The 20,794-nt window shown below is 36.0% G+C and overlaps 1 protein-coding gene across 1 annotated transcript in view; it reads right to left on the reverse strand.

Moving 5' to 3' along the window:
- The window catches only part of LOC121328471 (synaptoporin-like), a 44,326-nt gene extending 36,247 nt beyond the window's left edge, over positions 1–8,079 (reverse strand). Inside the window, exons 1-2 of the mRNA XM_041273154.1 lie at positions 7,946–8,079; positions 7,757–7,822 (exon numbers count right to left, since the gene is read on the reverse strand). Coding sequence (XP_041129088.1) covers positions 7,757–7,822; positions 7,946–7,963 — 84 coding nt within the window. The 5' untranslated portion in view covers positions 7,964–8,079. The remainder of the gene's footprint in view (positions 1–7,756; positions 7,823–7,945) is intronic.
- Positions 8,080–20,794: the final 12,715 nt, after the last annotated feature.

Below are 20,794 nucleotides of genomic sequence, written 5' to 3' on the forward strand. Positions count from 1 at the left end.
TCTGTAACACATATTCGAGTAAAACGTGTTGCACCAAGGCAATTTAAAACAACGGATATAAAAATAAACTATTAATATACATTACAATAATAAAACGGTGGAACAGTACATGGCCATCTGATAGAATGTGCACAGTGTAACTTAAATGCAGCTCTCCCTACACTTACACTAGGCTGTAAGCTGCACATGAGTTTAAATACTTATCGATCATGGCTGCCTGAGCTTCGTTTTTTTGTGAGCATGAAATAACTGTAAAAAATTAGTTGTACTTGTAAAATGAGTTGCACTTGTATATTTGGATACACATTCTTTTTTTACAACTATACATAATATATTTTACAGGTACACTTTTTTTACGCATTTTTTAAAGTATTTTTGACAGTTACTGTATTTCACTCCGTAGTTAACTCAAAACTGTAATGACCTGTGTTTAAAACCACTACACTGAACAAATAAAATATGTGTTTATGGTCCACATCCCCAAACCTTTAAAATTACTTAAAAGCTCCAACATTGTGGCTAACTGTAATTCAGGAGTAAAATGACAAACAAATGACCGCACAGTTGCCTGGTTAGGAAAAACAGACTTGTTTGTTGATGTTCCATTTTAAGACATGTGTAGCAGTAGTTTATGATGATTAAGCCCTGCAGGTAAAAATGACAATAAAAAACTTCTGTGAAAAAACAATCTTTTGCGAGGCCATCAGAGGACTCACAAAATTGCACAGAATTCATCACATTTGACATGGACTCAATACTCCTAACCTATCACAGTTTCACAAGTACTTTAAAGCCAGGTAATTAAATAAGTTTCAAAACTTCATGTTGTAAAGCGAGGCCTTATTTTCCACTGTGCTAAGCTAACTTTTATTATATTTAGTAAGAACAAAAATTATTATATATTACCACTTCATGGAATTATACATGTTTCAAATGAAGGCACACTTTAAAAACACCAAAGGACAATGTGAAAACCAGCTAATTATGTGCAGAATTATAATGTCTGTCAATTAATAAAAGTAAACACTTGATGCAGCACGCTGTTCTGTAGAAACGTTCTGTCCCTCAACCACCAAGTCATCTGGATGGATTAACAGAAGGTTCTCAGTTAGCCTCTCCTTCTGTGTTCAAGACTGCACAAATTGTTTTACAAGCAACATCCACAGTATGTGCAATCAGTTAATATTTCTGCCAGAATGCTGCCAGCCATTTCACAGCGACCCCATTATTCAAAACACAATGAAAACAGCTGTGACAGGCAAAGATACCAACACTGATTCATGGGTACAATAAAAAGGGTGAATTATGATGATTTGCAGAACACAACTGTGTATGGCTTAATTGATTAATCTGCAACAGGAAATCAATAGGAACCATAGTATTCAGTAACAGGTGCAATGCCAAACTCTGTAATTAAGTTAATGAATGGTTTACAAAGCTTCCGTTATCAGAGCAACAAACAATCCTTATACTGTATAAACAATCCCTGTACACAAGACTACAGAGTTTACGGAATAGAGTTATGATGGTGTCAGACCAATCAAAATGCCAAGATGTACAAACCACTGTATTTATTGTGAATTCAATATCTCTGTTGTGTACATTCATTAAGCAACTAACATAAGAAAAAAATATCAATTTAGTTTAAATATCTGTCCACAGAAGCACAGTATGAATGTAATACCTTTCTTCATATATAAGACTTACAATAATTAGATAGACTGTAAAACCTGATTTGAAATGTTCTGTTATTACTTTATTTACAGTGAGCATAGGAGCACACGTCATTCTAAACTGACCTCTCATGCCTCAAGCCTATTTTCTATATTATAAGTTTTTGCAGAAAATACTATTTTTTGGTTTTATTTTTATTCTCTACTAAGCACACTTAAAATACTCATAAATGGAAAAGAAAAAAATCTGAACATTAGGAAGTTACACAAGACTAGTGATCACTGAACAACATCATAGCTTTTAAACATTATGTTCGACCCATTATCAAATAGCCTTCCACAGGAAAAACCATGTCCCCAGTCCTTGCTTATTCCTGCAGTATTGTTTTGTGCTGAATTCCCCTAGATGAATATGTTCTGGAACTTACCGGTCCTGATAAAACAAAAGCAGATGACATTTGTATTCCTGTGTGTACAGTAATTAGAGAATTATCTTCTGCTTGTTTATCTCCTCTTCCAGATGCAGGAAAGCTGTGCTCAGATGAAAGCTTTCCCTGGATGCATGAAAAGTGCTGTAAAGCATGGGTTACACAACGGCTACAGGGCATCATTTCAACATACAAGATTAGTAGGCTCCATTTTAACAAGAGGAAACATTACTTCTGTAATATACTATACATCGGGGGACACAAATATTACAAATATCACATCATTAAAAAGTTCCTGTTCATGATCAATGCTTTTAAGAGTTTCATATACGTGTGGAATGTGTGATGAATATAGGTTCATTTTTACATATTTATCTATAATAAAATCATGTATAAATTCACCTTTGGTCTTTACAGTTTATAGGTGGTTGGAAATTGATGGATTAAAACAACTACAGAAGTGTATTGTATTATATATGAGCTCTCTTGTTCTCTTTTTTGTACAGCGCTCTGGGATGTTGTGGTATAGAGGGTGCTATTTTTAAAAAATTGTATTGTATTGTATTGTGTTGTAGCATAACATAACATAACATAATTATATCTCTGAATTTCTTCAGAGCAACCCTGTAAAATACAAAAAGATAAATGCTTCTTTTCCAGAAACTGACACTTGATAAATTAATTCTCCAGCATTAAGCCTTGTCTGAAGAATGCACTGTTAAAATTGAGAAAGAAGGAAAAAAAAAAGAATTACATTTCCAATGGAGTGTGCACTGGTGAGGATTAGACATTGTGGGAGATACAATAGGCAATTCATCTATCACTGTCATTTGAAACCATCAAATGAAATAAATAAATAAATAAATGAGACATAATTTTAAGTCTAATCATCTTTTTTATAGGGAAGGGACTTAATTGTAGTCGTGTACTGCCACAGCTCAATGCTGTTTGATTACATGAGCCTCAACCCTAAACCAAAAGGACTGTCCGCTTAATGGCAAGGGGGCAGTCCAGTTCCCCTTGCTTATTTGATCCACTTTTTAACACAGGCTGCCAATTGTGTCAAATAGCATGCCATACCTGTGATGTACTGTAGATCCCAAGACTAGAATTGCGCCTAATGAGACTCAATTCTGTGTTCACCACTTCGCTCAGATGTCCTCCTTCTACACTATCTTACCATGCCAAACGACAATCACTACACTACACTGCAATAACTTTGCTGTTTTGCACAGGGATAGAGCAGTGCTAATGTACACAGTCAAGACATCACACATCATTTCTTCTCCAGGTGGAAAGTTATGTTTTATGATTAACACATTATATGGTTGGTTATCTGTATTTAGGGTTGTTCTAAATGCATTAATTGCTAGTTTAAATTTCGGAATGCAATGCAAATTTATGATAGCTCAATACACGCTGTACAGTCAAAGACCACTAACTAAAGTATATATCCACTGTACATAAAACTAGCTTCATTTATTAAGTATGAAGCCATTTTTTTTTAGATTTTATCAATACTTTAAATACAATCACATTATGAATGTAGGTCCTGATGAGCTACTCTGTAGGATCGATTTCAGTCTGACCAAAGGCCAATACAGATCGCCCTGTGGGCTCAACAAGGCCGTGCACTGGGATCTCAACCAGCATGCTCCTGATCCCACAGTCCTTGACAAGCTACTTTTTAATTATGTAACCGACTGTAATGTTGCTACTCTTCAATAGCAAGGTAATTAAACATTATTCTCCTTCAAAGACCCTCGGCATCAATTATATGCTTTAGTCCCTAAATTCTCTAAAAAGATTAAGAGGAACAAGGCCTTTTTATGAAAAGAGTGAATTGCTTCTATCTCTTAACCCATGAGTTTTCTTACTGAGAACAGTTTTACAGTATATGGTCAGACATACGCCACAGAACTGCCTGCCACTTTCTGATTAACACTTTCAGTCCTTATCTTAGCGCTGTATGTTAATATCACATTGGAGCCTCACGGCTTGACAAATATAATTCAGGACTGAACGGGTTAAATAACAACACAGACAGAAAGAATACAATCACAACTACAGTTGTCAAAGTAATAACTGAATGTGTAGCTTTATTTATACAAACTTATAGTAAATAAATAAATAAATAAAATAAAATTAAAAAAAAAAAACATGAGTTGCCATGCAGCCTTTGCTTTTGTGCCACCTGCATTTTCTATTTATAACTGCCTCCTGACCTAGATGGTTGGCTGATTTACTTTCTTGCTGGTCTTCGGTGTATTTGTTCCATGTTCACAGAGGTGGTTTGTTGTTGTTTTTTATTATTATTATTATTATTATTTTAAGATAGCCTTGACTACTGGTGGATAATGTGTTAGTCTGCATAGAAAACACAGCAAGGGAATTACATTCTTAGTAAGATACCAGAATATTTTAAGAAAAATTAAAGATCGCTGCATGTTTGCAGCCCGTAGCCTTTATTTCCAAGGAATTCTGTGCTGGAACAGGGCTTGCTTGTTTTTACCCAACAGCAGGAAGTCTGTTATACTGCATGATTGAAATTAGAAGTTATATCCAGGTCAGAGGGTGTCTGACCACCGTAGGCTATAACATGCTCAATTCCATAAATTATACACATTTAAACAGAGAATATTTTAAGTAACATATTCTGTATTTACAAAATCTGAATTTCAAATCACCACCTGTGCTGTCTTAGTTCAGACTGTTAATGAGCATTACTCTTTAATATGTCTAACTAAATCATTTCTATTTAGAATTGTGACTTGCAGCTGCTAAATTTTAAGATTGACTTATCTTTAAAACATGCTAATTGGCTTTGGTACTGCTCCAGACAGCATAAACTAACATCTCTGCAAGCTTCACCAACCATTAGCTGGCAGAAAATCTCAACTTATTTTGATAACAGAGGTTTTACCTAAGGGGTTTCCATGGTGACATGATCAGGTGACCCATAAGTAGCCCAACCCCTGCCCTCCAGTTACTGTCACCCACCGGGACTGACCGCAGTATTAAAAGGATGCTTTATTTATAAAGGAACTCAGTATAACACAACAGGTTACAACAGATAACATACAAATCACAACCTAATTAGGAAATGCCATGAGTGTCTACAGATATTGTAGCTGAGCAATGAACCTGGCTAGTTTTGGAAATATTTTATATTCAATAGACTGCATGTTTGATCTGTTTTTAGTGCTTCATAGGCTTCTAAAAGTTTTCTTACAGTAGCAGGTAACATTGATTACAAGCCATTATGCTTGTGACCTAACACATTTCTTTTGGACTGCTAATATTAAGTTACATCCTTACACTTCAATGCTTTTTTCCATGGACTTTGCTTTAAACTGACACAGAATTGCAATCCTAAATCCACCTTCATGCATGCACTGATACACATGAGGGGGGAAACAGTGGTGACAAGATCTAATTAAAGGCAATCCATTAGCAGCTTAAATGTAGAACACTGTGCTTCAACTATGAAACAGTTTTAGTGAAATATAATATTGTATATGGACTTCCAAGCAAGCACAGCAAAAGCACTTGTGACTGACTGTGTTTTAGACATCCCATATTTGAGCTTATGTGATCTAAAGTAGGATCAGCTATATATATATATATATATATATATATATATATATATATATATATATATATATATATATATATAACTATATATATATATAACTTTGTCTAGCCAGAATCAATTATTTGTGATATTAGTACTTACTGATTTTTAACCTTCAAGGTTTCAACAAGAACACATTCAATGTAGTGGACACTTAAGTTCAAATGTCTATTCAAAATGGCCCTTTTTGAACTGAGATAATTCATTGAAATCCTACAGAACATAGAGTAGCATGTGCAAACAATTACAGTGTGGCATAATTAAAAGTGTACATGGGATTAGTAAAACAAAACTTTTTCCAATATTAATTTGAAATTATCCCAGGAATCGATGCCATATTTCGTTATGCTTGAAGTAACCTATAATTACATGCATAGATTACCTACACTGTAAAGAGACATTCTAAGACTAAAGACAGAAAATAAACGAAATCGAAAAATTAAGGTAAATTAAACTAAAAGCTTCTTATTCACACAACAATATAACAAGCACGTTAATGGAAGAATCCCAAGAGTGCTACTAAAGAAAGGGTCCGTGGGAGCACTGTCAGCTTTATTGAACTGATGCAAATTACATGACGGAAAAACCAGAAGATCACAAGTTCCGCTTCACTGAAAGACCATGGAGTGTTGCCCACACTGAACAGAAAGAAGACTTGACAGCAGCACCGCAAGGGCTTTGAAACGTGCTGCATTTCATGCTTGCAATACTCATCTTGGGGTTCGGGTCTTAAAGTTAAGCTAACCCCAAAGCCTGATTGTCTAATGTGAGTATGAAAAGGAGGCTAGTGCATCTAAAACTGAAAGAATAAAAATGCAGTTAGTTTGCCTGTTTGATCACAACTGTTTTTGGTTTACAAATAAACAAAAGCTACACACTGCAGTCTTTTTTTTTCATAAAAGACTGACTGGCTTTCTAAAGCCGCTGCATACTATAGGGCAATTATGTGCCAAACACGTGATTCGACTGGATGTTTTCTAACTGATAAGCCTTTCACTTTCCAGAGGGCACATGGAGTAGAATGTGGAAAGATTAATTTTCCCCAGAGAAGTTATCTTTTTTCATAAATTCTTAAGAAACTGAATGCAGTACATATTAGCTGTAATGACTAAACACGTCTGTATTAGAAAACCAGCAACAACTTTTTGATGTATATACATTATTTTCAGCAAAACACACCATATTTAAAATATATGTATTTAACACATATGATGAAATAATGAGATACGCTTAGAAGCTTTAATAACTTTGCTATTACATAATAATTTAATACTAAAAAGTATAACTTCTTCATAAGCGGCACAGGATAACACATTATGATAACTGTCAGCCCAATCAGTTGATTTAGGTTTAATCAGATCTAACAGTCTAATACCTACACACCGCTGCCAAGCTCTGGGGCACTTAGGGGCGCTCATGGCATAACTGTCATATTTTGCAACAGAAGCTTTACTATATAAACAACACACATTCTCTCTCTCACACACACACACACACACACACAAACTCCACCAGACCCGATTTGACTGAACCGTTGACCTGAACCTAAAAGCACCCCTGTCATGTTGTAAAAACCCTTTAAAAGTATATAGGTTTAGCTCAGAATTAATTACATAAAATTAATTACATTACAACATCTGATCACAAAACAGATTCTTCAAGCATAGATTCAAGTAATTTGGGCATTTTTGTTTACACTATGAGTAACTCAAGCCTAAACAGTAACTAAACATTCCAAGAAAAAGCATGACTTTCTACACCCACATACAAGGAGCGGTTCTGTATATTTTGCAAGTTAAAAAAAACAAAAAACATTTGCGCATTTGCACATACTAGTGTTTACGCATGCATATTTACACACATTGATCATGACTGCAAGGTAATATAACCACGTTCAAACAATATCAACACTATAATTGTTTACAAACAAGAAGCAGTTTTACATTTAAAAGTGTTGGCTTTCTGGCTACATGCATGAAAAAACACAAGCAAACCACGTTTCTCCAAGACGTTGCACTTACCCATTCTAAAATCCGCAGAAATCCAAGAGGCTCCTTCACCACACGAAATGTACCAGTAGACACAAGCTAAAAGGATTTCAAAATAATTAATAAATAAAGTGTTTATGGAATTTTGTTTTTTTTTTAGACTTTTTAAAATCAGGATTCCAATACTTCAATAAAACTAAAGACAACAGCATGAATTCCTACCTGGTTGGCGGTATCCATTTCTAAAGATCTTAAATATTTTCTTGCAATAGTAGAAAAAGAACGGTCACTACATGCCAAACTAAACCCAGCTGATGATCCTGTCTCCAGCAGAAACAGACGACTCTCAGAGCAAAGCTCTGTACGGAAACAGCCGATTCCACATAGTCGGGATAAAATCTTTTTTAAAAAATCATCACGGAGACAGACTGCTATTGGCTGTCCGAAGATGAACGACATATGGAGCTTTTTGCTATTGGGTATCATCGATATCGCTACACAGTTTATTGCTGTTTGCTGTAAACTGAAACGTGAGGCAGATGAAAGAAGTGTTAGAACAGTTCTGGTATTTCAAGCCTCAGATAAAATGCATTTTTATTTATTTATTTATAAACAAAACAAATCAAAACCAAGACAGAAAGTATTGTACCACTTCACGATCGGGCCAGGTTCACGACATTGCTATCTGTGAGGTTCAGCAATTGTTTGAAATGTTCATTTTCCACTACTATAATGAGAAGCTAAAGGAATGCGTTATATTAATGTGTGCCCTGCCTAACCATTTTCCGTTTTCTATGAAAAACATTAGCTAAGTATCATTTCCCCGTCCACCTTGTACATCTATTAACAAAACAACGGTGTTCCCTATTTCATTTGTAGGGTTTCAAGATCTTGCCATTGCAATGCATCTTTATGTGTAATGACGTGACAAGTCTAATCACCCATATACAGTAATATCATAACTTTTTTTTTTTTATAAAGATGCCACTTTAAATGTTGCCAAAAGATAGCGTTTAATTGTGATATGTTGCACTAAAAACCTGAAAAAATAATGAAACCCAAAATGCAAATAAAATTATTCTTATTACTAATTTGTCATTTAGCAGACGCTTTTATTCAAAGCGACTTACAGAGGCTAGGGGATGAACTATGCATCTTACAGAGCCTCTTACAGTAGGACCCACATCCGAAGTGAAGAATACGCATTATGAAACAAATCATTTATTATACAATATTTTTGGAATTCATTTTTGATATGAGCACGGGTTTCTGGAATTATAAATTATGCTGGCTTTAACACCACATCAATCTTGGCGCATCACACAGGGCGAGACAATCCATAGGGCCTGGGACTTCACACTAAAGCATAGCGCCGATACCACTATACAAGAGAGCCGGCACTTTTGCAAAGAGCGTATATCGGGCTTATGTCTTTTGAATGTGATTATGCCACCTACCAGCCATGCTGCAGCCTTCCCCCGTCCACCCTACACTATGTAGATACAATGTGTTACTTGTATGATATGAGTTGGCATATGCTCAGAACAATTCACATTTCAGTGTTTTATATTTTCATTGATACAAAGTACCTTATTTCAGGATGATATTATAAATCAACCTGGTGATCTGACTAAATTTAAGAACTACATTTTTATTGTGTCTCACATATGGAATCCAATCATTGGTGTCTTGGTTGATTTCTCTACTGTATTGTGTGTTCAGTTTAAAAGAACACAGGCAGTTCTGGTAGGCATTTTATTTATGCTTGTATAAATACATATTTTATGTAGTTGGTATTTAATATACTGTAGCATTAATGACCACAGACAGCAGCCAACTACTATAATGAAACTGTGTGATACAGATCTGAGACAGGTTCATAAACAGGCCATACAGATTGGTGTTTCAATAAGCCTGTCTGTATGTTTGTTCTTGCAGCGGAAGCTTGATCAGTGCTACTGATCTTTCTCAATGCAGCAGCAGTGATTTCATTTGAAGTACTGTAGCCTGTGACGGTGAACAGCATGCCTTTTCCCAATCCTCTTATGAAATGACAGCTGCTGTCCTGTTAGCTGTGGTAGAGTGCAAAATACAGTGTTTCTGGTCCCCTCTTTTTTGCAGATGACCATGCATACTTGTGCTTGTAGAACACGTTTATTTAAAGTATTTATAATACAATCATGGAACTGAAATAAGTAATATAAAAAAAGCTGCATCTCTCCCTGTTGCAAGGCAGGTTCAGTCATGAAGGGCAGGGCAGCAAATGTGATTGATTTTGATAGAAGGATGGTTTTCACGAAGAGCATGTATTTCTATATGAGCACACAAGCAACTGTTCACTTTTGTTTTCTAAACAGTGAATATATCCAATAGGAGCCTGTGTTAATCCAAGTGGGCTGCACTGTTTGAAAAACCCATTTTCTCATTGAATTGTATACTTCTCCCCCAGATGGAAATCTTTCCTTATAAATGTTATGCTGTACATTCAGGTATTTTAATAACATCGACCTGGTTTAATAGCAGTTGCCTGTTACAGGTTTTAAAACATATGTATGATATTAAATTTATATCAGCTGTATGATTTATACATTATTTTGTCATGCATAATACTATTTATCCAATAATCTTAACCTGAATCTCCACTGAGTGTGACAGGTAACAAATTATCCAGAAGATGGCGCCACAGGTCATTCTCTAATTAAAAAGACATCTCAAAATATATTCATCCCTTTGTTTGAAAAAAAAATATATAAACCCTGTTCTAGTATTAAACACTGTACTGTAGTTTTTATCAAATGCAAATTGTCAGTATTATATAATTTGCTTGCTTGTTAAAAAATAAATAAATCTTTGTTTTCAGTTTGATTGCGGAGCATTCATTGTTCCAGGCAAAGTCACAAACGATGACAGTCATGCCCTAATTCCACTAGTGCAATGTTCAGCAGTAAAACCCCACTCAGAGTGTTAAATCTGATACAATTTCACAGGGCTTCAGAACCCATAATAGAAAATAAACACTATGCTATTAAATAAAACAAGTTATGTCAACACAAAAACATTATGCAATGCAGAGGGAGAAAATACTGTAAATGTTTTCAAGATACTAAATACTCAGGTTCTGCATTGTAAATGATTGAAATGCTTGCCCTTCACCTCAAAACCTCTATTGTAAAGGATTCTGACCCTTAAAAAAAAATTAGTCATTGAATATCAAATTGCATCCCCAGTTGTGTGTGTATATATATATATATATATATATATATATATATATATATATATATATATATATATATATATATATATATATATATATATATATATAGCTGCTCTGTTTGCTATTGCTGCCCCCCCTCCCCAAGCGCAGTGGAGGCTGAACAATTTGTCATCTAATTAGCCAGCTGAAGCATAACAAAGTGAGTGGGACTGTAAATTCTCTTCCGGCAAAACAATTGCAAACAAGGAAAGCTTCCTGTGCCTGCTAAAGTGATGACAATTGGAATACAAATAAGCGAAAACAAGGTTTACAGCCGGGCTCCCCTACCCCCAACACCAGCCAGTCTCTCATTAAATTACATAGATAAACAAATACTCTTCCAACATTGCATCTATTAAACATATCAATAAAATAAAATTGCACATTGAAGTCGCTCTGGAAATATATATGTGGTGCCTCCATACAGTATACATATATATTCTCATGAAAAGGGCACAGATTTTATTAGATTTTAAATATATGTAGTGCTTTACATCAAAAACAAGTACAGACTATTATGGATAAAGCTTTGACAATTATAAATAGCCAAACTGTCACTGATTTAGTGGTTGCAAAAATTGTTCAAAGCTTTTCAAATTGTCCATCAGAACGGTGTCAGCGTGCTGCATGAAAAATAAAAATCTGTACAAAGACAAAAAAAACAACAACATGCAGTGTTGACACTGGATCTTGACTCTTGACGAATGCACACATTGGGACAGGTCTGTATCCAAAGTCCATAAAAGGAATGACAGCTGTTTCTATCCAGGATATAACCGTTCAATGCAGATAGAGATCAAAGTTTGCTGTCTAATTTCAGCACCGGACAGCTCCCTTGGTTTATGACAACTTTGGATTTCATCCATTGTCATTCTTAGTATCAATGCTGGCTCAAGTGTAAGAGATATATAGCAGTATATTACTTAAAAATACTGTACATAGGAATGTGCCCAGTACATTCCTATCTGATTTCATCTGGTTCCAGATTGATTTAAATTGGTGTCTGGCTACCACTGTATGTCTGTCAGGATTCAACTCTTCTGAATTTTATATATATATTGGCAATTTATAGCTTTGATTATTGATGCACCCTGTATAAGACTTGTTTTTACACACTATAACTTACACATACAAAATGTGAAATAATGAAAACTGAAGAACCAATATGCTATGCAGTACAGTTAATGTACAATTTACTGTCAACATTGCCTAAACGTGAATTCTCCAAATTTGTTAATCCTCCATTAGGAAGTAATATACTGTAGCTATCAGGTTTATAGAGACATTGTTGCAAATGTCCTGACTGCTTCTCACCCATACTTTGGATGAGATGTAAAACAAACTGAGGTCCTATTGTAAATGAATCTGCAGCAGCAGTTATGATGCACAGTTCAACCCCTAGTCTCTGCAAGTCACTTTGGATAAACGAGTTTGCTAAATGACTATTCATAATAATAGTGAATTGATCCTCTCTGAAACAATGCTTCTAGTGCTCTGTGTGTTTATCAGATATACCAGCAGGTGCCCAAGTGAATCACTGTGAGAAATTGCAAAGGCCTGCAGGGTAAAGTCAACCCTGAACAGTGTGGCTGCGATCAACAGAAGGAACTAAATACAACAAGCTGGATTCAAATGTATTTGTGAGAAATTGAAATGCATTTATGTTAGGGTGTCATGGTGGTGTAGTGGTTAGTGCTGCTGCCTCACAGCTCCAGGGTCCTGGGTTTGAATCTGGCTTAGGGGGTCTGTCTGTGTTGAGTTTGCATGTTCTTCCTTGTTCACATGGGTTTTCTCCAGGTATTCTGTTTTCCTCCCACAGTCCAAAGTTATTAACAGTCAGGTTAACTGGTCACTCTAAATTGCCCTCGGTGTGAGAGTGTGTGGTGCCCTGTGATGGATTGGTGTTTCACCCATGGTGTTGTCCTGCCTTGCGCTCTGCATATGCCTGGTTAAGCTGTGACTCTGTAAAGGATTAAGCGGTTATTGATAGTGGATGAATAATACACATACTTTGCAACCTTAAATAAATATAACAATTACTAATTTATGATATTTTGATAAGAATCAAGTGGCTGATTTAAGGACATGTGGAAAGTGCAAAAAAATCTGTGTTTTGCAAACCCGAACCGTTTTGAATGGGCATAAAGTGGAACTAAAAAAAATACAGTTTTTAGCGGCCACAAAAAATATGGTGTGTGTAGAATTGTTTTCACATGGGTGTTATGCACCCACTATCAAATTAGTACTTTGCCATCAGTAATACATTTAAATGATATTGAAATGTATTCACATGAAGAAAAGAGCATGGAATTTGGTGGGAAATCTGGAATACTAAGCGGGCGCAAACATTATAATGAGATGTAAGAATTTTGCCTTGCACTTGGGCAATTGCTGACACTCCAGAAACTTTGCACCTCCTCTTACAGGTGCAAACCATTGTAGAAGTCAATAATTAAGAGCTGTATAAAACCACACACCTTCAGAGACCTGTCATTGGCCTCAGGATGGCTGTTGTGTTAAACTTTCTGATGCGGTGACGCTTGGCTCTTGTTGAGGACAGGCAGGAAAACCTTTAGAGGAGAAGGACAAGATGGAGAAGACCCCGCATATTCAAAACCAGGGTCACTTTGTTTGGGATCCCAGAGGATGCGGCGATAAGAAGTTATCATCTCATTCCGCACGTCATCCTAGACCGAATAATTGAATTTCACCTTTTCATCGCCTGGCTGACTGTCCTCATGGTAACACCAACAGCATTGACTTTCTTCACTATAGAGGATCATATGTCCTCTTTGGTAACATAACTGATGTTGGCTGAGGCTTTTCCAAATAACTCAATTTCATGCTGAGTGATCTCAGCCATAAGGACTCTCAGCTCTCCTCAGAAAACGTTTCTTTTCTGTGTGCCAAGAGGACTGTGCTGCCCTTCTTCTGACATATTTTCTTTGTTTGGTTTGATTTTTGTGCTCCACTAATCCCATACAGTATCTACTGCTCTCTGTACTCCTAACCCACCTCACCTCTGGGCTGTATGTGTGTCTGCTAAATAGCCCGATGAACAGGCGGCTCTCATTGCGACCCTCATTATCAAGCTCCTAATTTATGCCTGTTGAGTCATTTGCATTGCTCTTAAGCTTACATAGGACAGTGCAAAACAATTCCCTGGCTGCTAGGTAACTTGGATTTTACAGCTGCAATTGTTTGCACTTCAGCCCCCAAGGCTCTTCCCTTCCCAGGGCAGAATCTTCTTGATTTTTAATGTTGTAGTGTTTTAGATGCTGCTACTTCACCTGATAAACTATTCTACTCTTCCATACCGCAACTTTTATATCTTGTTGAGGTTATATTTTTGTGCAGTAATTATACATTTTTATAGAAATATATATTCAAAAAGACCTGTCATAAACATACAAATAATTAAATAACAGCAAAGTGACTTAATTCTCTATCAGCACTAATCTTAGGGTAGTTTTAACACAGGACTCAAGGCCTTTGTTGCCATAGCAACTGCATCTTCTGATTGAATGAACTCATCTGATGAGGCAAACCAGAGACGTGGAACACTTACATGATGTGCACAGTAAACCAGAAGAGATGTGTAGATCTAAAATATACAGACAGCTACAATGAACTAAAACCTTTAAAAATGTTACAGTGCTACTTAAAGGTGCTGTTACAGAGAGCAAAAAGAGACCATGCAAATGTGTTTGTTCACACATTAACAAATCCGGGTCAGGTTCAAGCACATCAAGTTAATTTCCATTTAAATGCAAATACATTTGCACTTGCACTTGCATTTAAATGTGAGCAAGAAAAATAAACCCCATTTGCTCTGTAGTCAGTTTGAAAAGTATTTGTACTAGACAGAATGCATTTGAATAATCTATCAAATGCGTTTAGCAGGTGTTACTATTTTACCAACTCCAAGTGCAGTTAATGATACAGCTATTAGTGACACATTGTTAAGGTAATCACAGGGTTAATTGAGAACCTACAAGTGTTTGAAGTCATTTCAGAACACTTAACTAATTACATGAGGCGTATGATTGAAGGAGTTTGTTATAGCATGGAGTAGTTTGAATTGCTAGAGAACAGCTTTCATGAAGGCAACTATTGCTGAGGACTTTCAGTAATTATTTTGACAAATGCATTTACTGTTTAGTCTCAATTGCATAGCATGTATGTTTATATGAAACTGAGGTGCAAGTATTTTCATTTGCATATGTAAGGTTTGTAAGTGTTGCTGTATTTGCATTTAAATGCGCTTGAACCCAACTCTGGTGCTAACAGTACAGGTATCTATGCAGTTTTTATTTTAAGACACTAGGTGGCATCCATATGACATTTGCCACACAAATTCATTTTCAAGATCATTTTGAACTTCATTAGAAGCACACACTTCAAAATACTGCACATGTAATTCAATATATGAAATACATCAAATAATTAATCCGGTAAGTGCATAGTTATATAGTTCATGACACCATAACAAAGAGGATATGGCAGTTTGGAAATCTACCCTACTTACCATACAAAGCAATGGGTGAGCAAGATTGATACTCCATACAAAGCAATGGATGAGCAAGCTTGATACTTACAAGGGCAACTACACAATGGCCTAACATTTTGATTTCTGAAATATTTACAGCAAATTGTGTTAGAAAGCAATGAGAAATACACTCTCTTTATAGAAACTTTCTTTATAAGAGGTTGCAGCACTGCATATACTCTAGATAGATTTACTAAAATGCACTGTGATATAACATTTGAAAGTCATAGCAATGTATAGGACAACTTATATGTAATATATGTGTGTGTGTGTGTGTGTGTGTGTGTGTGTGTGTGTGTGTGTGTGTGTGTGTGTGTAAAACATGACAAAAAGAAACAAATATAGTTAAGTACAGCTTCAGATGTTCATCTATAGAGACGAGTAGGTAGGGCTGACAGAGTTGAAAGGTTGCATTGTCATATGTGGAGCAACACAACCCAGACCCCCTCAGAAAGATTGCCAACACCATAAACTAGTAAAGGATATATAAGAAAAGCAAAAAAGAACATTTGCAGCTACTTACTCTTTAATTACGATTTCAAAGAGCAAAATCCTAGTTCACTGCAAAATGTCTGTACAAATTGACCAGTATAATTATAAAAAAACAAACCCTGGGTATTTAGCATGCCAGTCACTTAACGGCATGTGCTTCAGATAAAGTCTATCCTCAGGCTCTCTGGAAAGCTGACTGTTTTTCTAACAAGCAAAGTTACTTCTTCTCCTACAAGGGCAAAATGAATATCCAATCTGAACAGGCAACTATGTTTCAGTTTGACTTCTGCCATGACTCGATGAGCAGAAAAGAGAAAACATATAAAAAGCTGAAGCCCAAAGCTTCACTGAGCCAGTGCTGTTTTTCTAAAACGCAAAAGAAGACATCAGCAGAAACTTCCTCACATAAACCAAAGGAACTTTCATAGCTCTACTTTCTTTATCTCAAGCAGCCCCTACCAACAAACAATTCCTTTCCAGAATAGTTATCTGCAGAACTATTTAACGAGATCAACATTACAGGACCTGATCTGCCAGTGATTTTATTCAACTGCTTGTTCCTAGGGTACCAACAGTTTTTGATAGTCACTCATTTCAGTGTGCAGCAGCAGATGACTGGAATGAGTTTCAACACAAATTAAAATTAGAACAATTCATAACTGAGGTTGCCTGTAGCCGTTGGGTGGACTCACTGCCGACTGACATCTGTGCCTGCTAGGTTGCTGCTGTGTTTTCTGTTTTATGATTGAGTATGTGTTATTTTTTTTACTCCTTATTTATTATGTCATATGTTGTTTGCTGTGGTGATGCGAGCCTCCTGCCAGGTCGTCATTGTAAATGAGAATTTGTTCTCAACTGACTCATCTGCATAACACAGGTTTTGATGGATTGCCTTACCACACAGGAAGTGATGAAGAACCAGGAAGCACAAGAATCTACATTGTTTTATACTTTCTGAATATTATTAATTATAGACGAAAAAACAATCCATGCATCATGCAGTCATATATTTCTTGACACTGGATGGCGCAAATTTTTCATGCTTGCTATTGGAAGCTATAATATACTTTAATGTCTAATTGAGCACTACTCTTCATCAACAAGTGCATTGCTTGTCAAACAAGGTAAAGAGAATATATCTAAGCTGCAGTAGTCCTTACCATACACTGAACACGTCCTCATGATTAATGGATTGCCACTGCCCGGCTTCATATTCACGACAATATCAGATTTATAAAAAGCAGCAAAGAAGGCAGCAGCCTGACTGAGCCCTATTATCTAGTGTTTTTATATAGGTTTCGAGTGGCTTTCCGAGACACTGTGCTTCACATCCCCCATTCCAAGTCAGTTTATGGCGTTCAGGGGGGTGTGCGTCCCTCGGGCTACAGCAGGCTTGCAATATCTTTGTCAAGAAAAGGGAAGGTTTGACAAGTGGAGTCGATGGAAGTTCCTTCCCCATCATCTGCTCACTACAGTGATCTGTTGGTAACACTGCTTTCGACAGCTGCAGCAGAAAATAGGTTTGCTTATTTATTTTTTCACACAGTAAAATGTCATGACACAATCGAGCACAGACAATGAGCTCAAGTGATGTTAAACACGCTGGTGACGTTCCTTCATCCTGGACTGGATTTGTGAATTTAGAAAGGGACGCATAAGATTAAAAGGTCATTTAAAATAATAACTCTCACTCTAGCAATCTCCTTGTTGACAACTACAATATTGTATGATTTACTGTACCGAAAATGCTGTTAATAAATCAATTGATATATATATATATATATATATATATATATATATATATATATATGTGTGTGTGTGTGTGTGTGTGTGTGTGTGTGTGTGTGTGTGTGTGTGTGTGTGTGTGTATATATATATATATATATATATATATATATATATATAAAAAATACATTAAACCCCCCCCCCCCAAAAAAAAGTATATTCTGCAAAAGCCGACTCCATGCCTGTGAGTTGCTAAATTACAAATCCTACAAAGTGTGCAATACAATAACATGAACAGACAATTACAGACAATCATGGAGGCCATGTTTAAAATGACAATCGTTTTTCTCAGATTAAAACATAGTGTACTGTAAAAAAAAAAAAAAAGTTATTTTAAAAAATGTAAATGTGTACTTGCTGCTTAGATGATTTAAGGTAGTGTAAAAAGGATTTTCATGTTTCATTGTGTTTGAGAGATTTCAAGGTGACCGAAGTCGTGCGTGCCTGTTAATGATTTAGAAAAAATCCCCTTGAGGGAGAAATTAATCTTCCTGGGCACTTCACAGACAGACCACTGATTGGCTGGCTTGTCCTGGGTCTCAGTATGAGAAAAAAAAAAAAACAATCACAAGCATAGATATGTCAAAGTCTGCTCTAGAGCTGTGCTCATACAAAATAGATTCATCTAACCTCAGCAGGATACCAAAGATTACCAAAGATTATCTGTCTGCACTAATAATACAAATCGCATATAAATATATTTAGCTTCAAATATTCTCCCAAATGTTTAACTCTGATTTTTTTTTTTAATTGAGCTTGCTTCTAACCATTAAATGAACTGTTTACATTTTCTAAACATTAAACAATAGTCTGTTTCCTAACTGATCAATAACCCTTTGCTGGGGTTGCATTGGCCTTCTGGCCTTCAGTAGGCACTGGGCCCTGTTTGGATTAATGATGCATTCAGTATTGATTTGAACTGGTATACTATTTCATTAAAATAACCCAACTTTGAAATGATGACTGGCATTGTACTGTTACAGTAATATTTGAAGTTTCTCCAGTTGCTATCTGGATGCATTTCGTTACATAGAGTAGGGTTGCAGTTCTGACTACTGGGATCCAGACCAGCTGGAGTCTTTTGTAATGATCAGTTTTAAAGGTCAGTTCCTCATTTATGAAATGAGCATTAAAAACTGTGTGAAAAACATTCTTATATCATATTGAATCCTAGATCATTAAGATGTATGTTAAATCAATGACTTGCATCATAAGCAATCATTACTCCAATATAACCCAACAGCTTCATTAGTCCAACAACATGAGTAAAGGAATGCAATGAACTTACTATATGGTATCTGCTTGGGGGTTGTGTGGGAGGTGTTTTGGCTATATACGATTTTACAAATATTGGTCTGTGAACCATGAAATGGAAACACTTTGATTCCAAACTATGTGCGGGTATATCGGAAGCGAGTACTGAATCAAGCCAGGCTATACTTCAACTCGTCATGCACTCTTGAGCTTAGCCACAGTATCAATCTACCCCAATGTAATCCGAAAAAGTGATAGTGACAGTGCCCACCCACCAAGGAAAGCTAGAACTAATCATATCTGAAACTCCTCCACACTCTCCCTCTTATCGTGAATATGTGACACTAGTAAGTTAAGATCTGTTTTTGCTAAAACAGAATGGAATTTTCTATTTTTCTCATTAAAAAAATATTTGATTTACATTAGCATGGTCAGTAGGGTTGAATTCCTCCAGAACGATGAATACTGAAACATTACAATTCTGGCTGTACTGGCTGCTAGTTTATATGTTATGCAGTACATTTCTTTATCAAATCACGTATGCCTAACACAGTATGTGAGGTTGCATGTTTGCAGTGAGATTTACATATTGATCCAGTGGCCAGTGGACATGTCATGACCATTAGAAAAGGCTTCGCTGTTCTAAAAAAGGACCAGGTCTTCTTTAATACAACACTTTATCAAAGTCTATCAGATCGCTTGTATATGTTATGTATTGCAGTAGTTTATAACAGGAATACAAATGCAAATTGAACAGTTAATAGATTTTAAATATGCGGTCCGATTAGCTATCCATTGTACTGCATAAGAAACTGGACGTACTTCAGATGGTTCAATTTAGAATACAGGACTCTAGCAAGGCCTAACCTCACAATAACATATTGAACACTTATTCAGAATGCTATTTGGAATTGTCTTTAAATTAACCATTGGAGAATCTGCATAACCGGACGGATTGGGTTATTAATTTCAGCAATTATCAATTTTTGGAGCTGTAATTGTATTTCCGCAAATGACAAGGGAGACATTACAGAATTGGAACCGGGGCTGGAGTCTGACTAATGTATTGCAATGAATTTCACAGCTACAAAACACCCCAGCGCCCTCTAGTGGAATGTCTCATTTTAAAATACCTATCCTCCGCTTGCACCAGCTGCAGCACCCATATTTCACACAGGGTGGAACAAATGCTATTAAGCTTTTGCTTTATCTTCCGATTCATGAAAATTACACAAAATTACATAATGCATTAGGGGATTAAAATCATGAAAACCATGAATACAAGTATAAGAATTTGTGTCTTAACCTAATACAGGAATAATGGTATTTTATGTTAATTGTATGCAGTGACCAAAATAAATTGGGTTGCTTTTTATGCTGTCCCTCAATGATATCTACTGTTTTGCAACATAAAGCCTAAAGGAAAATAATTGACAACTAATTAAATGCTTGTTGCAGTACTAAACACCCCCCCCCCCAAAAAAAAAAAAACAAAAAAAACATATGTCCTATAACTAGAAAAGCCACAAAGTTCTAATAAAAATATGGTTGGTGTATAATATTCTATATACAACATTGTATATTAACAGCACAGTATTTCAAACCTTAAAGTGCAATGCCTTTTACAAACACATGAGGGCGCCCTCTTATTATGCAAAGCCATGTGACTTGCTGCAGCATTATTACTGCTTTTTTACACAGATGCTGGTGATGCTGTTTCCAGGAGATTGCAACCCAC

This window comes from Polyodon spathula, chromosome 16, assembly GCF_017654505.1.
Source record: "Polyodon spathula isolate WHYD16114869_AA chromosome 16, ASM1765450v1, whole genome shotgun sequence".
NCBI lineage: Eukaryota > Metazoa > Chordata > Actinopteri > Acipenseriformes > Polyodontidae > Polyodon > Polyodon spathula.